This window comes from Pseudorasbora parva, chromosome 11 (assembly GCF_024679245.1).
Source record: "Pseudorasbora parva isolate DD20220531a chromosome 11, ASM2467924v1, whole genome shotgun sequence".
Taxonomy (NCBI): Eukaryota; Metazoa; Chordata; class Actinopteri; order Cypriniformes; family Gobionidae; genus Pseudorasbora; species Pseudorasbora parva.
In genome coordinates this window covers 2,260,089-2,279,346 of record NC_090182.1, presented here as the reverse complement: position 1 = coordinate 2,279,346, position 19,258 = coordinate 2,260,089, and the positions used below count along the sequence as shown (strand labels likewise).

The 19,258-nt window shown below is 38.8% G+C and overlaps 1 protein-coding gene across 1 annotated transcript in view; it reads right to left on the bottom strand.

The window, feature by feature from the left end:
• The window catches only part of uvssa (UV-stimulated scaffold protein A), a 94,675-nt gene that overhangs the window by 5,733 nt on the left and 69,684 nt on the right, over positions 1-19,258 (bottom strand). The window contains exons 9-12 of the mRNA XM_067456793.1: positions 13,766-13,967; positions 7,889-8,026; positions 5,344-5,527; positions 3,273-3,384 (exon numbers count right to left, since the gene is read on the bottom strand). Of these exons, the coding sequence (XP_067312894.1) occupies positions 3,273-3,384; positions 5,344-5,527; positions 7,889-8,026; positions 13,766-13,967 (636 nt within the window). The remainder of the gene's footprint in view (positions 1-3,272; positions 3,385-5,343; positions 5,528-7,888; positions 8,027-13,765; positions 13,968-19,258) is intronic.

Sequence of the window (19,258 nt, the reverse complement as noted above, 5' to 3'; positions counted from 1 at the left end):
AGAAATGCATTTTTTTTTTGCAGTGTGACCTTTAAAGGCAGTGTACATTGCGAAAAATGCTCTTCTTACTCAGTCATTTTGTCTTGTTTCTAGTCTAAATATCAAAAAATTCTTAAATCAAGATGCATTTACTAGATGAATAAAATGACATAAGATATTTTCCTTGTTTTCTGGGAAAAAATGAAGAGAGTTTTTGCTTAAAACAGGCATAATGATCTGCCAATGGGGTGAGGAGAATAATCTTATTTCTGATTGAAATCTTGTTTCTTGTTTCCGTCCCAAACAGAAATAAGATTATTTTTCTCACCCCATTGGCAGATCATTGTGCCTGTTTTAAGCAAAAACTCATTTCATTTTGATATTTTTTCCCAGAAAACAAGGAAAAATATCATTTTATTCATCTAGTAAATGCATCTTGATTTAATTTATTTTTGATATTTGGATTGGAAACAAGAAAAAATGCTAAATAAGAAGAGCATTTTTTGCAGTGTAAGTGTCTTCAAAACATGAAGGAAAATAAAAGATGATCAAGCTTTCAGGTTTGGTGTGTGTGATGTCAATTTGGCAAAGACCCAGTTTGACAAATGGAGGAGCATGATGAAAATCTATTAATCAAATCAAATGTAAGATAAAACAACGGGGATGCACGATTAATGAAAATAAATCTGAAATCACAGCGAATGCATCTTCTCATCAACTCCATCTGTGTGTGCAGTGAGTTTAATGTGCATTTTGGGAATGCAATGTGCACTCAGTTCACCTAATTTCCAATATTTTGTTGACAGAAGTTTACAGCATTCCTCCAAAATAAAAGCTTGAGGATTTGAATGTGAGAATTTAAGATAAATTATGTAATTATAGACTTATACATAGAATTACAATATACAATAGAATTATAAATTTTTTATTCTACCGGACAATTTTAATTCACAACAGTAATGTATATATATATATATAAAAACAATCAAAACACACCACTTAAATGTGTTATCTGTGCATGTCATCTGACCATTAACCAACATTAGAGTGAGTTGTTACATTAATAAAATATACATTTATTTAAAACCCCAGTGAGCATGTCTATGGAAGCTTGTTTCCACCAAAGAATAAAAAATGTACAAAGGTAATTGCAACATTTTTCTCGCAACTGGACTAAGAATTGCGTGACTCAATTGTGAGTTATGAAGTCAGAAATGCGCAACATAAATATAAAATCAGAATTGCGACTTTATATCAGGCAATTCTGGCTTTGTACGACCAATTCTAACGACCAATTCTGAGGGAAAAATGCAATTCTGACTGAGATAAAAAGGCAGAATTTCACTGCAAACAAATGCTTTTCTTACTTAGTATTTTTGTCTTGTTTCCAGTCCAAATTTCAAAATATACTTACATTAAAAAACATTAACTAGACAAGCAAAAGTAATTGTCTTGTTTTGGGGAAAATAACTCCAAATGAAGAGAGTTTTTCTTAAAATAAGATAAATAATCTGCCAATGGGGTGAGAAAAATAATCTTAATTCAAACAGAAAACAAGATTATTTATCTCACCCCATTGGCAGATTATTTATCTTATTTTAAGAAAAACTCTCTTCATTTAGAGTTATTTTCCCCAAAACAAAACAATTACTTTTGCTTGTTAGGTTTCTTAATGTAAGAATTTTTAGATATTTGGACTGAAAACAAGACAAAAATACTAAGTAAGAAAAGCTTTTTTTGCAGCGTTCGAGTCGAAACTCCATCTTTTAAATGATCTTTTAACAGGTTTTATTCTGTGGCAGAAACATGCTTCCATACACATGCCTAAGAATAAAAGGTTTCGCAAACATTTTAAGAGGCAGATTTTGTCTTCATTTACTCAATCTCATGTTGTTTTCTTCTAAGGGACACAAAAGGAGGTATTTTGAAGAATGTTTATGCTGCTCTTTTCCTTACAATTAATGCATATAAACTAGGGGTGTAATGATTCGTTTTAACAATGATTCGATACGTATCACGATTTGAGGTTGTCGATATGATTCAAGGACGATATTGGTTCATTTAGAACGATACGATCCGAAACGATTCAGTGACTTGAAATCGATTCAGTAACTTTTTAGCCAAAAATTTGAAACAGTGTGACTGAAATAAATACGTACAGGTGAAGTTTCCTAGATTCCTGTTGTTTCTTTTAAGGGAACCAGGTGTCAATTAATTATGGATATAAACAAACAAGTAAACAATTAATGGCAAATGTGTTCACATTTTATTTGAATAAAGTGCAACCAACAGTTTAGGTTGAATTAACAGGAAATTAACCTTTTCTGTTCTCATTCTCAATAAAAGTACAGTAACACCCACATACTGCTGCTACTGCTGCTCGTTTTTTAAAATAAAAATATTACAATATTAATATCAAAAATAAAGTGAAAATAACATCTCTTCAGGTTTAATTAACAGTAGGTTTACCTGCTATATTTGATGTTGTTTTTCAACATAAAAATAATACAAATATAATATTAATATCAGAAATAAAGTGCGAGCAGCATCTCTTCAGGTTGAATGAGCCGAGGCTGAACCTGCTGCTACTACACACAGCGAGAGACTTCTTCAGAACATCTCCATCTTTACTAAAGCCAAAGTGTTTTCTCACACTGGACCGCGATGGTGGCCTGATCATTTCTCACTCGTTGGCTTCTCCTGTCATCCGCCATGTTAGGTTTAGTTTTCTTTGCACTCGCTGCTGGCGCGTGTCTGACGTCACATATAGGCAGACTGAGTAACGTTTAACGCCTTTATCATTAAAAGGCCTAAGAAAAAACATCCAGATAAAGTCTGACGTGCTTAAATCAAATGCGTTATTTCCTATTATCGATACAGTCGATTGATTACCTTTTAAAACGATATTAGATCGATATATGTCGTCCGGAAGGCCAACTTGCCGAGCACAGATCGATGTAGCTGGATCATAGGAATATAAATCGATACATCGATGTAGTAGATGAATCGTTACACCCCTAATAAAAACACTGGCACGCTCCGAAATAGCAAAAAAAACACACCATAAAAGTAACTCACAGTACTTGTTCTTTTTTACTTTTCTTTTTTTGACCTTTAGAACTGATTGACTTGGAGCGAACAAAAACATATGATTTTTTATATTATAATAAACAAAATACTTTCTTATTTATAAGAACTGTCCCTTTAACAGTTATTGGTACCTGTCATAAAATTGAGAAAAAACCTCAAGATGTCAAAAGAAGAAAGTTAAATATAGTTTTGAATTGTCTGACCTGGCTGCTCCTCCTCTTGTTTCCTCTTCTCCTTCTCCAACCGCAGCGCATCTTCCCGGTTTACAGGCCGGCCCAGCTCATCCCGCGGGATAATGCGGCCATGGAACGGGCACTGAAATTACATCCCATTTCATTGGTTTATTCAATCAGTGAAAGAATATTTACACTGATTGATTGATATAATTCTTCCAAACCAGTGTTAATTTCATTGACGAATAATTTGTGTCAATGACCTTTTTTCACTGACGAAAACGAGATAACTAAATAAAAACTAGTGTTGGATGACCAAAACTATGGCGTAAACATACTGATATTTTCGCCAACGAAGGGAGGGATTATTAGGAAAGCGATCCGGATGTCCAGTGTAACGGATGAGCACACTTTCGGATTTCGGACAGCTGATGATTATGAGCTAATGCTGAGGAATAATAACAGTGTTTACTGTACCGTGTTTATATATTAATATGATTTAGACGCTTGTAATAATGTATGTTTTATCTCCTCATCTGAACTGCAATAGAGGCGCAGATATTTCAAAATAAGAGTCCCGGTGTATCTCGAGCTTGTTTATGAAAGTCACGCATTATATATTAGTTTTTCTTTACACAATAAACTGTATTTAATTATATTCCCATTTAATTCATAGAAAGAACAGTATTTGACATATTCAATAAAGTATCAGGGTTATAATAGTTCACGAAAACCATTAAAACATATTCATTACTTGAAATTAAATAAATGTTAAGTAAGGGCTAATGTCCACCCAGCCGGTTGTTATCGCAGAGTGATCAGGACCCCGAGGCGAAGCGGAGCGTCACTCTGAAGGGGTTTATTCTGCGATAACAACCGGCTGGGTGGACATTATCCCGCTTATTACACGCCTACTAGTCTCAAATAAATTACACACTAAATATTGTCTTGAGATTAAATATTTTATTAGCTCTTCCGCAAAGCTTCCGCGAAGAAGAAAAGTTCCAGACTGCTTTAAGCCTTTATCTATTGCTGCTAAATGTTGAGAATGAATGCTGAAAGGGTTAGTTCAGCCAAAAATGAAACCAAGCCTATGATTTACTCACCCTCAGGTCATTATAGGTGTTTATGACATTCTTCTGTCAGACAAATACAATCAGAGTTATATTTAAAAAGTCCAGGCTAACGTTAATCCCAGCAGTAGTTGGAGCTGTTTCTGAAGTCCATTAAATGCAGCTGTCCGTCAAATAACGCGCTCCACACGACTCCGATGGGTTAATAGAGCCTTCTGATTCCAATCGATGCGTTTGGGTCAGAAAAATATCCATATTAAAAACGTTATAAAGGAAACCTGCCTTGAAGTCTTCCATTGTAACCCACGGCTGTTTAAGCCACAAGATGGCGCCAGCGTTAAGCACAGAAGTAGAACCGGTCGAGATAACCCGCAGTACCCGGATGAGCGGTGTGTGTTATCTGGAAATAACACACCGCTGGAATGCGCGATTGACCAATCAGAATCAAGTATTTCACAGAGCCGTGTAATAACTGAAATTAAAAATAAACTTTAGCTGAACCCGATATACTAACTAAAACAGAAATACAACATTATAAAAACATATTTTTAAAAACAAACAATAAAAGTGAATTGAGCTCTTCCGTGTATTTTTAATGTCAAAAACACAATAATGTCAAAATGTAAGTTCAAGTAATAGTTGGTTATGAGCTGCTTAAATCCTCAATTAATGATTACCAGTTTAACTAAACTCATTAGATTTTAGTCCACTAAAACTAAAAACAATTCAGTGCCCAGTTTTTCAAAAGTAATTTGTTTTCCCAAAACAAGACGATAATTTTTACTCATGCTTCTTTATGTAAGAAATGTTCGATATTTTGAATAGAAACAAGACAAAAATACTAAGTAAGAAAAGCGTTTTTTGCAGCGTCGATCCAGATTGAAATTTTTTGACTGGGCCCAGTTGATTAAAATCTGACTAAACCTAAAAGGCATTTTAGTCAGAAGACTTTGACTGCAACTAAATCAAAATGAGCCCCGTTCCAAACATGGCTGAAATGTGTGTTAATCAGGGCCGGCTCTTCTGACCTTAACTCTGTCCTGACGTTCACACAGAGACCCGTCTGGCTTCGGTGCTTTGCATGTGTGCTCCACAGGTTTGAACTTCCCAGCAAATGTGATATATCTGGACTTCATCTCTGCGGAAAGCTCCTTGTTTTCAACTTCCTCCTCCACCTCATGAGGAACCCAAAACTGGTGCTGGGACGTCTGCCTAAAACCAGCGAAAAACCCGTCAAACACCACACATCAGATCATTCAAATCTTCACAAAGCGCATGATTTGCATGACTCTATATTGTACAGATAAATCTTGTATCACGATCAGTGTTGGGGTAACTCATTACAAGTAACTCGAGTTACGTAATCAGATTAATTTTTCAAGTAACTAGAGTAAAGTAATCAGATTAATTTTTCAAGTAACTAGAGTAAAGCAATAAGATTACTTTTTCAAGTAACTAGAGTAAAGTAATCAGATTACTTTTTCAAGTAACTAGAGTAAAGTAATCAGATTACTTTTTCAAGTAACTAGAGTAAAGTAATCAGATTACTTTTTCAAGTAACTTGAGTTACGTAATCAGATTACTTTTTCAAGTAACTAGAGTAAAGCAATCAGATTACTTTTTCAAGTAACTAGAGTAAAGTAATCAGATTACCTTTTCAAGTAACTAGAGTAAAGTAATCAGATTACTTTTTCAAGTAACTAGAGTAAAGTAATCAGAATACTTTTTCAAGTAACTCGAGTTACGTAATCAGGATTACTTTTTCAAGTAACTAGAGTAAAGCAATCAGATTACTTTTTCAAGTAACTAGAGTAAAGCAATCAGATTACTTTTTCAAGTAACTAGAGTAAAGTAATCAGATTACTTTTTCAAGTAACTAGAGTAAAGTAATCAGATTACTTTTTCAAGTAACTAGAGTAAAGTAATCAGATTATTTTTTCAAGTAACTAGTAAAGTAATGCATTACTTTTAAAATTTATGAGTTACTTTTTCAAATAAGTAACACAAGGTTACCCATTTATTGACTGACGGCTCTCTTGTCCCCATGTTGAGATAAATCGTAAGTGTGGAGTCGCTGTGTAAACATGATGGTGTACTAATCTCATTTGCACAAAAATAAAAACAAGATTATTTATCTTATTTTAAGCAAAAACTCTCTTCATTTTGAGTTATTTTTCCCAAAACAAGAAAATTACTTTTTAATTAATTAAATCTTTCGCTTGTCTACACTGTAAAAAAGGCACATTTTGAACTTCTGGAGTACAATCGACTTGGATGTTTAAATTATGCCAACTTAAATTATGTGAAACTGACTTTAATAAATTAGTTAGATCTTGCATAACTAATAAAAACAGGTTTAACATTTCTTAACTTATTTTGATTAGTTAAAAAAAATGTAAAAACATATGTTGTCATAACTTATTGAACATATCATTTTTTACAGTCTAGTAAATACTTCTTATTTTAAGACTTTTTAGATGTTTGGACTAGAAACAAGACAAAAATACTGAGTAAGAAAAGCATTTTTTTGCAGTTTAATTATGAGCAACCAGAAGATTTCAGTAATAGCATGTGATGGGGAAGTATTTTAGTCTTGTTTCTAGTCAAAATATCTAAAATTTCTTGCATTAAGAAACATTTACTAGACAAGTAAAAATTATTGTCTTGTTTTGGGGAAAAATAACTCAAAATGAAGAGAGTTTGTGCTTAAAATAAGATAAATAATCTGCCAATGGGGTGAGAATAATAATCTTGTTTTCTGTTTGAATTAAGATTATTTTTCTCACCCCATTGGCAGATTATTTATCTTATTTTAAGCAAAAACTCTCTTCATTTGGAGTTATTTCTTCCCAAAACAAGACAATTACTTTTGCTTGTCTAGTAAATACTTCTTATTTTAAGACTTTTTAGATGTTTGGACTAGAAACAAGACAAAAATACTGAGTAAAGAAAGCTTTTTTTGCAGTGAAGTCACTCACTGCAAAACATGCTGATGAGAGCTGTCAGTCAAATAAATTTGAAAAAGTAACTCAGATATTTTGTTGTAAACATGAAAAGTATTGCGTTACTTTACTAGTTACTTGAAAAAGTAATCTGATTACGTAACTCGAGTTACTGTTACCCCAACACTGACCATTTCTCATTAGATGTGACATGCTTCAGATATGAAGGAATGTATCATCAGTAAACATGGATTTTCTGAACATTTACTTTAAAAACTTTGATTTTATTTGGTTTGAAAAATCACAACTGAATCCACCCTTCTGATGGGATCAGGATAATCCTGTTTTTTGGATCAAATAGATCCCAAACCGAGTTCAAAGTTTTGAAAACCCAAAGGGCAGGTTTGATCCACATCAAGATCGGATTACAAGCTCTGATCTTAGTCCGGGAGTTTGCTTTTGAAAAACCCATTTCCGAGATTTGATCCGAAATCACACTGGATTACTTTTGGAAAACCTGTGCCCTGATCAATGTAATTGAGGTGTGAAGTCATGCACTGGTGCCCTCTGGTGGCCAGCACAGATCACACAGCTCGATGAGAGAGGGAGGATGAATGCATGTTTCTTTTACTTGATGATTTTCCCGGCGGTGGGCTGCTCCTCTCCCCAGTAGTAAAGGTCCACTCCAAACGGGACGACGGGGGCGTTTACTGCGGCTTTCTCTGCGTTCATGACCTCCTGACCTCTGCTCTCCGCCGCCTCAGGCATGCTGAAACAACCACAACACACTCTTACACAACGCCGGCTTCAACACAACACACTCTTACACAACGCCGGCTTCAACACAACACACTCTTACACAACGCCGGCTTCAACACAACACACTCTTACACAACGCCGGCTTCAACACAACACACTCTTACACAACGCCGGCTTCAACACAACACACTCTTACACAACGCCGGCTTCAACACAACACACTCTTACACAACGCCGGCTTCAACACAACACACACTTACACAACGCCGGCTTCAACACAACACACTCTTACACAACGCCGGCTTCAACACAACACACTCTTACACAACGCCGGCTTCAACACAACACACTCTTACACAACGCCGGCTTCAACACAACACACTCTTACACAACGCCGGCTTCAACACAACACACTCTTACACAACGCCGGCTTCAACACAACACACTCTTACACAACGCCGGCTTCAACACAACACACACTTACACAACGCCGGCTTCAACACAACACACTCTTACACAATGCCGGCTTCAACACAACACACTCTTACACAACGCCGGCTTCAACACAACACACTCTTACACAACGCCGGCTTCAACACAACACACTCTTACACAACGCCGGCTTCAACACAACACACACTTACACAACGCCGGCTTCAACACAACCCACTCTTACACAACGCCGGCTTCAACACAACACACTCTTACACAACGCCGGCTTCAACACAACACACTCTTACACAACGCCGGCTTCAACACAACACACTCTTACACAACGCCGGCTTCAACACAACACACACTTACACAACGCCGGCTTCAACACAACACACTCTTACACAACGCCAGCTTCAACACAACACACTCTTACACAACGCCGGCTTCAACACAACACACTCTTACACAACGCCGGCTTCAACACAACACACTCTTACACAACGCCGGCTTCAACACAACACACTCTTACACAACGCCGGCTTCAACACAACACACTCTTACACAACGCCGGCTTCAACACAACACACTCTTACACAACGCCGGCTTCAACACAACACACTCTTACACAACGCCGGCTTCAACACAACACACTCTTACACAACGCCGGCTTCAACACAACACACTCTTACACAACGCCGGCTTCAACACAACACACACTTACACAACGCCGGCTTCAACACAACACACTCTTACACAACGCCGGCTTCAACACAACACACTCTTACACAACGCCGGCTTCAACACAACACACTCTTACACAACGCCGGCTTCAACACAACACACTCTTACACAACGCCGGCTTCAACACAACACACTCTTACACAACGCCGGCTTCAACACAACACACTCTTACACAACGCCGGCTTCAACACAACACACTCTTACACAACGCCGGCTTCAACACAACACACACTTACACAACGCCGGCTTCAACACAACACACTCTTACACAACGCCGGCTTCAACACAACACACTCTTACACAACGCCGGCTTCAACACAACACACTCTTACACAACGCCGGCTTCAACACAACACACTCTTACACAACGCCGGCTTCAACACAACACACACTTACACAACGCCGGCTTCAACACAACACACTCTTACACAACGCCGGCTTCAACACAACACACTCTTACACAACGCCGGCTTCAACACAACACACTCTTACACAACGCCGGCTTCAACACAACACACTCTTACACAACGCCGGCTTCAACACAACACACACTTACACAACGCCGGCTTCAACACAACACACTCTTACACAACGCCGGCTTCAACACAACACACTCTTACACAACGCCGGCTTCAACACAACACACTCTTACACAACGCCGGCTTCAACACAACACACTCTTACACAACGCCGGCTTCAACACAACACACTCTTACACAACGCCGGCTTCAACACAACACACTCTTACACAACGCCGGCTTCAACACAACACACTCTTACACAACGCCGGCTTCAACACAACACACACTTACACAACGCCGGCTTCAACACAACACACTCTTACACAACGCCGGCTTCAACACAACACACTCTTACACAACGCCGGCTTCAACACAACACACTCTTACACAACGCCGGCTTCAACACAACACACTCTTACACAACGCCGGCCTCAACACAACACACACTTACACAACGCCGGCTTCAACACAACACACTCTTACACAACGCCGGCTTCAACACAACACACTCTTACACAACGCCGGCTTCAACACAACACACTCTTACACAACGCCGGCTTCAACACAACACACTCTTACACAACGCCGGCTTCAACACAACACACACTTACACAACGCCGGCTTCAACACAACACACTCTTACACAACGCCGGCTTCAACACAACACACTCTTACACAACGCCGGCTTCAACACAACACACTCTTACACAACGCCGGCTTCAACACAACACACTCTTACACAACGCCGGCTTCAACACAACACACACTTACACAACGCCGGCTTCAACACAACACACTCTTACACAACGCCGGCTTCAACACAACACACTCTTACACAACGCCGGCTTCAACACAACACACTCTTACACAACGCCGGCTTCAACACAACACACACTTACACAACGCCGGCTTCAACACAACACACTCTTACACAACGCCGGCTTCAACACAACACACTCTTACACAACGCCGGCTTCAACACAACACACTCTTACACAACGCCGGCTTCAACACAACACACTCTTACACAACGCCGGCTTCAACACAACACACTCTTACACAACGCCGGCTTCAACACAACACACTCTTACACAACGCCGGCTTCAACACAACACACACTTACACAACGCCGGCTTCAACACAACACACTCTTACACAATGCCGGCTTCAACACAACACACTCTTACACAACGCCGGCTTCAACACAACACACTCTTACACAACGCCGGCTTCAACACAACACACTCTTACACAACGCCGGCTTCAACACAACACACACTTACACAACGCCGGCTTCAACACAACCCACTCTTACACAACGCCGGCTTCAACACAACACACTCTTACACAACGCCGGCTTCAACACAACACACTCTTACACAACGCCGGCTTCAACACAACACACTCTTACACAACGCCGGCTTCAACACAACACACACTTACACAACGCCGGCTTCAACACAACACACTCTTACACAACGCCAGCTTCAACACAACACACTCTTACACAACGCCGGCTTCAACACAACACACTCTTACACAACGCCGGCTTCAACACAACACACTCTTACACAACGCCGGCTTCAACACAACACACTCTTACACAACGCCGGCTTCAACACAACACACTCTTACACAACGCCGGCTTCAACACAACACACTCTTACACAACGCCGGCTTCAACACAACACACTCTTACACAACGCCGGCTTCAACACAACACACTCTTACACAACGCCGGCTTCAACACAACACACACTTACACAACGCCGGCTTCAACACAACACACTCTTACACAACGCCGGCTTCAACACAACACACTCTTACACAACGCCGGCTTCAACACAACACACTCTTACACAACGCCGGCTTCAACACAACACACTCTTACACAACGCCGGCTTCAACACAACACACTCTTACACAACGCCGGCTTCAACACAACACACTCTTACACAACGCCGGCTTCAACACAACACACTCTTACACAACGCCGGCTTCAACACAACACACACTTACACAACGCCGGCTTCAACACAACACACTCTTACACAACGCCGGCTTCAACACAACACACTCTTACACAACGCCGGCTTCAACACAACACACTCTTACACAACGCCGGCTTCAACACAACACACTCTTACACAACGCCGGCTTCAACACAACACACACTTACACAACGCCGGCTTCAACACAACACACTCTTACACAACGCCGGCTTCAACACAACACACTCTTACACAACGCCGGCTTCAACACAACACACTCTTACACAACGCCGGCTTCAACACAACACACTCTTACACAACGCCGGCTTCAACACAACACACACTTACACAACGCCGGCTTCAACACAACACACTCTTACACAACGCCGGCTTCAACACAACACACTCTTACACAACGCCGGCTTCAACACAACACACTCTTACACAACGCCGGCTTCAACACAACACACTCTTACACAACGCCGGCTTCAACACAACACACTCTTACACAACGCCGGCTTCAACACAACACACTCTTACACAACGCCGGCTTCAACACAACACACTCTTACACAACGCCGGCTTCAACACAACACACACTTACACAACGCCGGCTTCAACACAACACACTCTTACACAACGCCGGCTTCAACACAACACACTCTTACACAACGCCGGCTTCAACACAACACACTCTTACACAACGCCGGCTTCAACACAACACACTCTTACACAACGCCGGCCTCAACACAACACACACTTACACAACGCCGGCTTCAACACAACACACTCTTACACAACGCCGGCTTCAACACAACACACTCTTACACAACGCCGCATGTGTTTTGGACTTTCATTTTTAAGACCGTGGAGTTTTGGGGGCTGGAAAATATGAAGTGTTTTTGAAAAAAATACTGTTTATCGTTCCTGTGTAAACTACAAAATCATTAAAAGTTGGGGTAAGTGTTATTTCAAAACTGTTTTACAAAACAGACACAAAAAAATTTTTTTTTTTGTTATTTTGTATATATATATATATATATATATATATATATATATAATATTAATATTTATATATAATATAAATTATATAAAGATATATACATGCAAATATTTCTTAATGTATGCGTGTATGTATTCAAATATAAATAACAATTATACGCATATATTATGTAAAAAAATATTTTGGATGAATCGATTTGACAGCACTACTAAAAATATAAAGAAGGAAAAAAACGTTTCTAAATCATAAATTATTGAATCTGTGTTACACATTTAACTCTGTTACAGTAATCGTGGAAGGGAACATTTACAAACACTCCAATATATGGAATAAAGTATAGAGTCATTTTAGTAGTGCTCAGTCAATACACTTAAAAAAAAGCTATTTTATATTTAATTTACAAAATATTTGAGCATTGAAAGGAACACTCCAGCGTTTTTAGAAATAGGGCTTGTTCAACTTCTTTCCTACATTTAGATATGTGGGCAAATGCTTTTTGTCTCAGTGCATTGCTTTAGTTTGGCAGGGTCGCCGCTAGCTTAGCTTAGCATAATGAATGGAATCCTATGTTGCCAGATAGCATGTCCCGAGTAAAAGCGATCCAAAAAACTAAAAAAATCCACCTAATTACTTCTTGTGGCCTGCGCATTCACAACGGGTACAAATAGCGATGCAGATTAAGACTAGGCGATTTCATAGGCAGATATTGGGAGATATCACGGCTCTCATCCTCACGTCCTCCGGCTGCTGAGCGATCGCAATATGAAGCGTGATATCTCTGCTTCGTAATTAGTTTTTTTTTTTTTTAGCACTTTTACTCGGGACATGCTATCTGGCAACATAAGATTCCATTCATTATGCTAAGCTAAGCTAGCGGCAACCCTGGCAAACTAAAGCAATGCACTGAGACAAAAATGGATTTGCCCACATATCTAAATTTAGGAAAGAAGTTGAACAAGCCCTATTTCTAAAAACGGTGGAGAGTTCCTTTATTAATTTCCAGATATTGCACTGCTCTATTAGTTTGCCTTCCGCCTGTCCATCAGCCTGCAGATCACCTGATGGGCGGGTCAGAACCGAGCCTCTTTCGGAGCACGTGCAGTGTGGCGGCCGCACAGGTGGGGTCCTGCTCTTCATCCCGAATCTTCCTCTGGAGCCGAGAGAGGCTGGAGGACACCTGAGGAACGGGACGCTTGGACACAGGCTTCACAGGCTTTGCTTTGGCCTCAGAGGCTGATGTTGAGGGAGTTTCATCAAGTCCTGTGAGAGAACAATGACAAAAGTATGTTATGTAATTAAGGGATAATGTCCACCCAGCCGGTTGTTATCTCAGAATAAACCCCTCCAGAGTGATCAGGACCCCGAGGCGAAGCGGAGCGTCACTCTGAAGGGGTTTATTCTGAGATAACAACCGGCTGGGTGGACATTATCCCGCTTATTACACGACTACTAGTCTCAAAGAAATTAAACACGAAATATTATATAATGTATTGTCTTGAGTTTAAAGGTGCACTATGCAGCTTTCCGTCCACTGGAGGGCGCCTATTCAAAACAAATGTGTAGTTTGATGACGCAAAGTGTGAGCGCAGCATCTTGGGAGATGTGGTCTTCACCTCACAGCCGGTGGAGAATAGGACTCGGGCAGAAATCACGTTCAAGCATGCGGTTATTAACGTTACTGTAGTCTAAAGCAGAGCAGGAGCGAGTGTTGGGGACCTGAGCACGGCTGCTGGAGCGATTGTTAAACAAATACCCGCCTCGCGAATACCGGGACTTTTATTATGACGGGACGGGACACAGTCGCCGGGCGCCTGCACAGATCCGCTCTTCCGGTTATGATTATGAGGTAATGGAGCTCTGTTTATCATATTAGATACATTTAAGTGTGTTTAAAACGATGTTATGACGTTACTCCGTGCGTTCACTTGTTCACACTGCTAAGAGTAAAGCGCTCCTGCCAAATAAAAGCCGAAACCGAGGGTAACGCAGATATGACGCAATTGACAGGCGACTCCCTCAAACGCAATGCTGACACGTCCCTGTCCTCAGTTAAAATAGCAATTTTCTCACAATTTACAAATAGTTGGAAACATCTGGGATATTGTAGGTACTCAACTGAACAAAATATATAACACCGGCCTAGTGGTTTTTGGATATTTTACTGCAAAAATACTACATAGTTCACCTTTAAATATTGTATTAGCTCTTACGGAAAGCTTCCGCATCTACTGCTGAAGATTTGTTTTTACCATATATGTTGAAATTAATGCTAAAGTTCACCCCAAAAATTTAAAAAAGCCCATAATTTACTCACCCTCAAGTCATCATAGGTGTATGTGACATTTTTCTTTCAGACGAATACAATCGGAGTTAAAGTCCAGGCTAACGTTAATCCCAGCAGTAGTTGTAGCTGTTTGTGAAGTGCATAAAAAATGCAGCTGTCCTTCAAATAACGCGCCTAACACGGCTCCGATGGGTTAATAGAGCCTTCTGATTCCATTCGATGCGTTGGTGTGAGAAAAATATCCATATTTAAAACTTTATAGAGTAAACCCTTGAAGTCTTCCATTGTATGGCGGTTATGTTTTTTACAGCCACCCTGAGATGGCACCAGAGTCGACGACAGCGTTAAACATAAGTAGTACCGCTCAAGATAACTCGTAGTACCCGGATGAGTGGTGTGTGTTATTCATTTTGGGTGGTTGTTATCTGGGAATAACATACTGCTTGAATGTGTAATTGACCAATGAGAAGCAAGTATTTTACAGAGCCGTGTAATAAAGTTATGTAAGGTTTTTTTTTACTTGATGCCCCGTATCAAGGTTTAGCACTAACATTACATGTTATCAGAAGTTGTGGAAACACTGTTTTATTTTTGTAATGCATTGATGTTTTGTTTTTTATTGTTGTCGGTTTATATATTGGTGTCATTGTGTTCATTTTATTATATATATATATATATATATATATATATATATATATATATATATATATATATATATATATATATATATTTTTTTTTTTTTTTAAGGCTGATGATAGTTAAACTGTGCCAAAATAGCACCTACGCCACATTACAGCAAGAGTAACTGCATCTAACATTCGTGCACAAACTTGTTCATTGAGAAAAAGCAAAAGTGTTTGTTTTCCAGTAGATGGCAGCAATCTTCCACTAAACTATTTTCACCATGAATTAAACTGAGAAATTTAGATATTTAAAGTGATTTTTTTTTGTTGCTATTTTAAATAAACCTGTATATAAATATCATTACTAATTTCTGCTAATACATTTTAAAAATGCCATATACACCCTTAAAAATAAAGGTGCCAGGAAGAACCAAAAATGGGTTTTCACAGTGATGCCACAGAAGAACCATTTTGTGAAAGATTTTTTAAAGAACCATTTTTTTTCTAACCATTTTATAGTCTAAAGAACCTTTTTGTGCAAGAACCTTTGGCTATTAAAGGTTCTTCATGGAACTTTTATTTTTAAGAGTGTATCCCCTTAAAACGGCACTACTGTAGACGATTAAAAATGTCATATTTCATGTGTTTATAAAAAACTGACATGATTATTTTACAAAATCACACTGAGTACCCACAACAGCTGTTTACATAAAGTTTAAGGTAAAAATAACTGGAATTAATTAGAGAGCATTACTATTTTACTACTATGCAATTAGAGAAACTGTTCGTTCATAACATCAACAGCTCTGTCTTTATCCCTAATGTCCCCTTCATCAGAGGGCTTCGGTGAATCTGCCCATCTGTCATAAATAATCAGGCAATAAGTAAAAAACGAATGCAATCCTTTCTACATTGGATGCAGCGAGAGGCAAACAATTCCCCAACATTAAACTGATCACACAATCTATTTCTGACGCACTAAAGCACTCGCTGGGCGGGGGAGATGCGGTGGACTTAGTTACGTTTTTTTAGTTGGTAATATTTTGAATTAATATTAATAAAATAGTACCCGAAAAATCACTAATTTCGGCACCCCTATGGATGAGTGGCGCCCCTTGCAAAAATCATGCCAATCCCACACCGTCCACCTGTGGTCTACGGACTGATCCCGCGGGACGGCTTAAACTGGCCTTAAGAGGGACACAGAGATCTAAGGCTCACCCTAAAGCTTCCCAGATTAAAACTTTAAAGTACGGTGGATTCCTCAGACACCTGCACACTATACACGGACAAAAGCTCATGTGGCCGAATGTGCACCGCTCTTATTGCTCATCAACAAATATGGATTACAAAAGCACAAAGTCTAGATAATAGTATTATCCGATGCATTTATTAGACAAGCATGTATATAAACCCTGCATACAGCTATAATTACACTGTTAAACCTATTCATATCACCAAATCTGTCATAACTTTTTATATTATGCAAGTAAATAAAAGTTAAATACTAGGGATGCATTTTGGATGATGCCGATGTACATTTATTTTTTCCCTTTGTTTGGAAACAACTCCATTGAGCAAAAACTTTTTTTTTATTCTGGTTTGAGATTTCTGAGGTCTCCTTACTAAAAGGACACTTGTTAAAGATAAATAAATGTTAATAGAGGTATTTTTATGATAAGAGTATATTAAAAGCTCTGAAAATAACAATGATAAAGTCAGTGACGCAGCTGTAATCTAAATATTGTATTTGTTGATGCCATCTTTAGCTTCAAATAAACATTTCTACTATTATTATTCTACTATTAAACTTGGATTATTTTATAATATTACATCTTCCCCTCTGTTGCTACTTTTAAAGCATTCTTAAAAACTAATTTATATTCTTTATGTTTTAACTGATGGTGTAAACGCTTTCCCATGTGCCCTTAATGTTTATATCTAATGTGTAATTCTGTTTTTATTTTGCTTTAATGCTCTTGTACAGCACTTTGGATACAACCTTGGTTGTTTTAAATGTGATATATAAATCAATAAACTACACTAAACTAAAAAAAAAAAAAACATCATCAATTTCATAAAATTGCATTACAGATTAATAAACTGTATATAAAAGTATTTAATTTACAAGTGTCATGCTTGTGATTTATGACATCATTACTGATTTATTTATTCAGAAAAAAAGTAACTTAAATTTATTTGTGTATTCTACTTTTCATAACAGTGCCCCCACTACATGTATATTGATATTTCAACTCTATATAAAGTGGCTTATACATTCTCTAGTGTTTTTACACATAAATACTTATTTTCATTCAGTTGTGGGTTTGGCAGGCAGCGTGGCGAGGGACCGCGAGAGCGGGCCGGTGACGAGTGGTAATGAGTGCCAGCTGCGCGACACACCGGTCTCGTCTCGCGGCCGAGGGACGGGAGCATAAAAGGAGGAGCAAAGGCAGGGGAAGACGAGAGAGGACCAGGTCTGGACTTTATGTTGAGTTTTGTTTAAGTTTTGTGATGTGTGTGTGGGCAGTCGTCCGTGAGGGGCTGCCCGCGGTTTACTTTCGTTTTGTTTTGTTTAATAAAAGTTGTTAAAACGTTCGCCGGTTCCCGCCTCCTTCCTTCTCATCTACAAACTTTATTACAGTGGGTTTGGATTTATACTTAGACACTCTCAAAGACTACTTTTTGTCAAGGTTTAAATTAAAAAAAGATATATATATGTTAATTTTAAGTGTCAGTTTTTGCATTAATTTTACTACAGTCAAACCTGAACACAGAGAACATTTTGTTACATAACATCAAAATTCAATACAAATTTGACAAAAATTAACAGGTATGTTTTATCCCAGCATTATAAATCTGGGTCTGATCTAATTTAACCTTTTATTTGAGTCTTTTGGCTTAATTTTACCACATTGATACAGTCACATCAGTTCATTTATGTGTGTATAATATTGTGTTGTGTGTGTGTGAGTGTGAGTTTTGAACTCTTGATGTTTAAGACTATAACCTCTTCCTTGCCGTTTTTTTTTTTTTTACTGTATTGTGCCTGAATTATAGGTGTGTGTGTGTGTGTGTGTGTGTGTGTGTGTGTGTGTGTGTGTGTGTGTTGTGTCTATTTTGCTCTCTTGATATTTCAGAGTGTCACCCCTTCATTGCTGTGCACTTTTTTTCTCCATCATTAGCCACGTTTACATGCACACTTTTTTTTCATTCCGATTAAAATAATTCGGATTGAAAGATTTAGTGTAACATGATACGTTATCTAAACCGATCTGGTGTTTGCATGTGATGACTTTCAATCGCAAACATTTTGTGACATGCAGTTTGTCTGCCGCATCAAGGGGGTCGCACACCGGATGCGAAGCGCAGCGCAGCACGCGCCACGTCTCTAAAATTCAAACATATTGTTTTCAATGAGTGTACGCACACCGGCGGCGGCATTCGGTGCCTGTCCACGGTAACTCAGGAAGTTGTTCAAAATCCTGCCGCGCCACGAGTGCCATTTCAAGACTTTATATTACATTTATATTTAATATTAATTGATCAAATCTGATCAATATACTGATTTGACCCTGTGCTACAAGATACACCCACCGTGCAGCTCTTCTGTCAGACGTCATTCGCGTATATAATGTGCACGT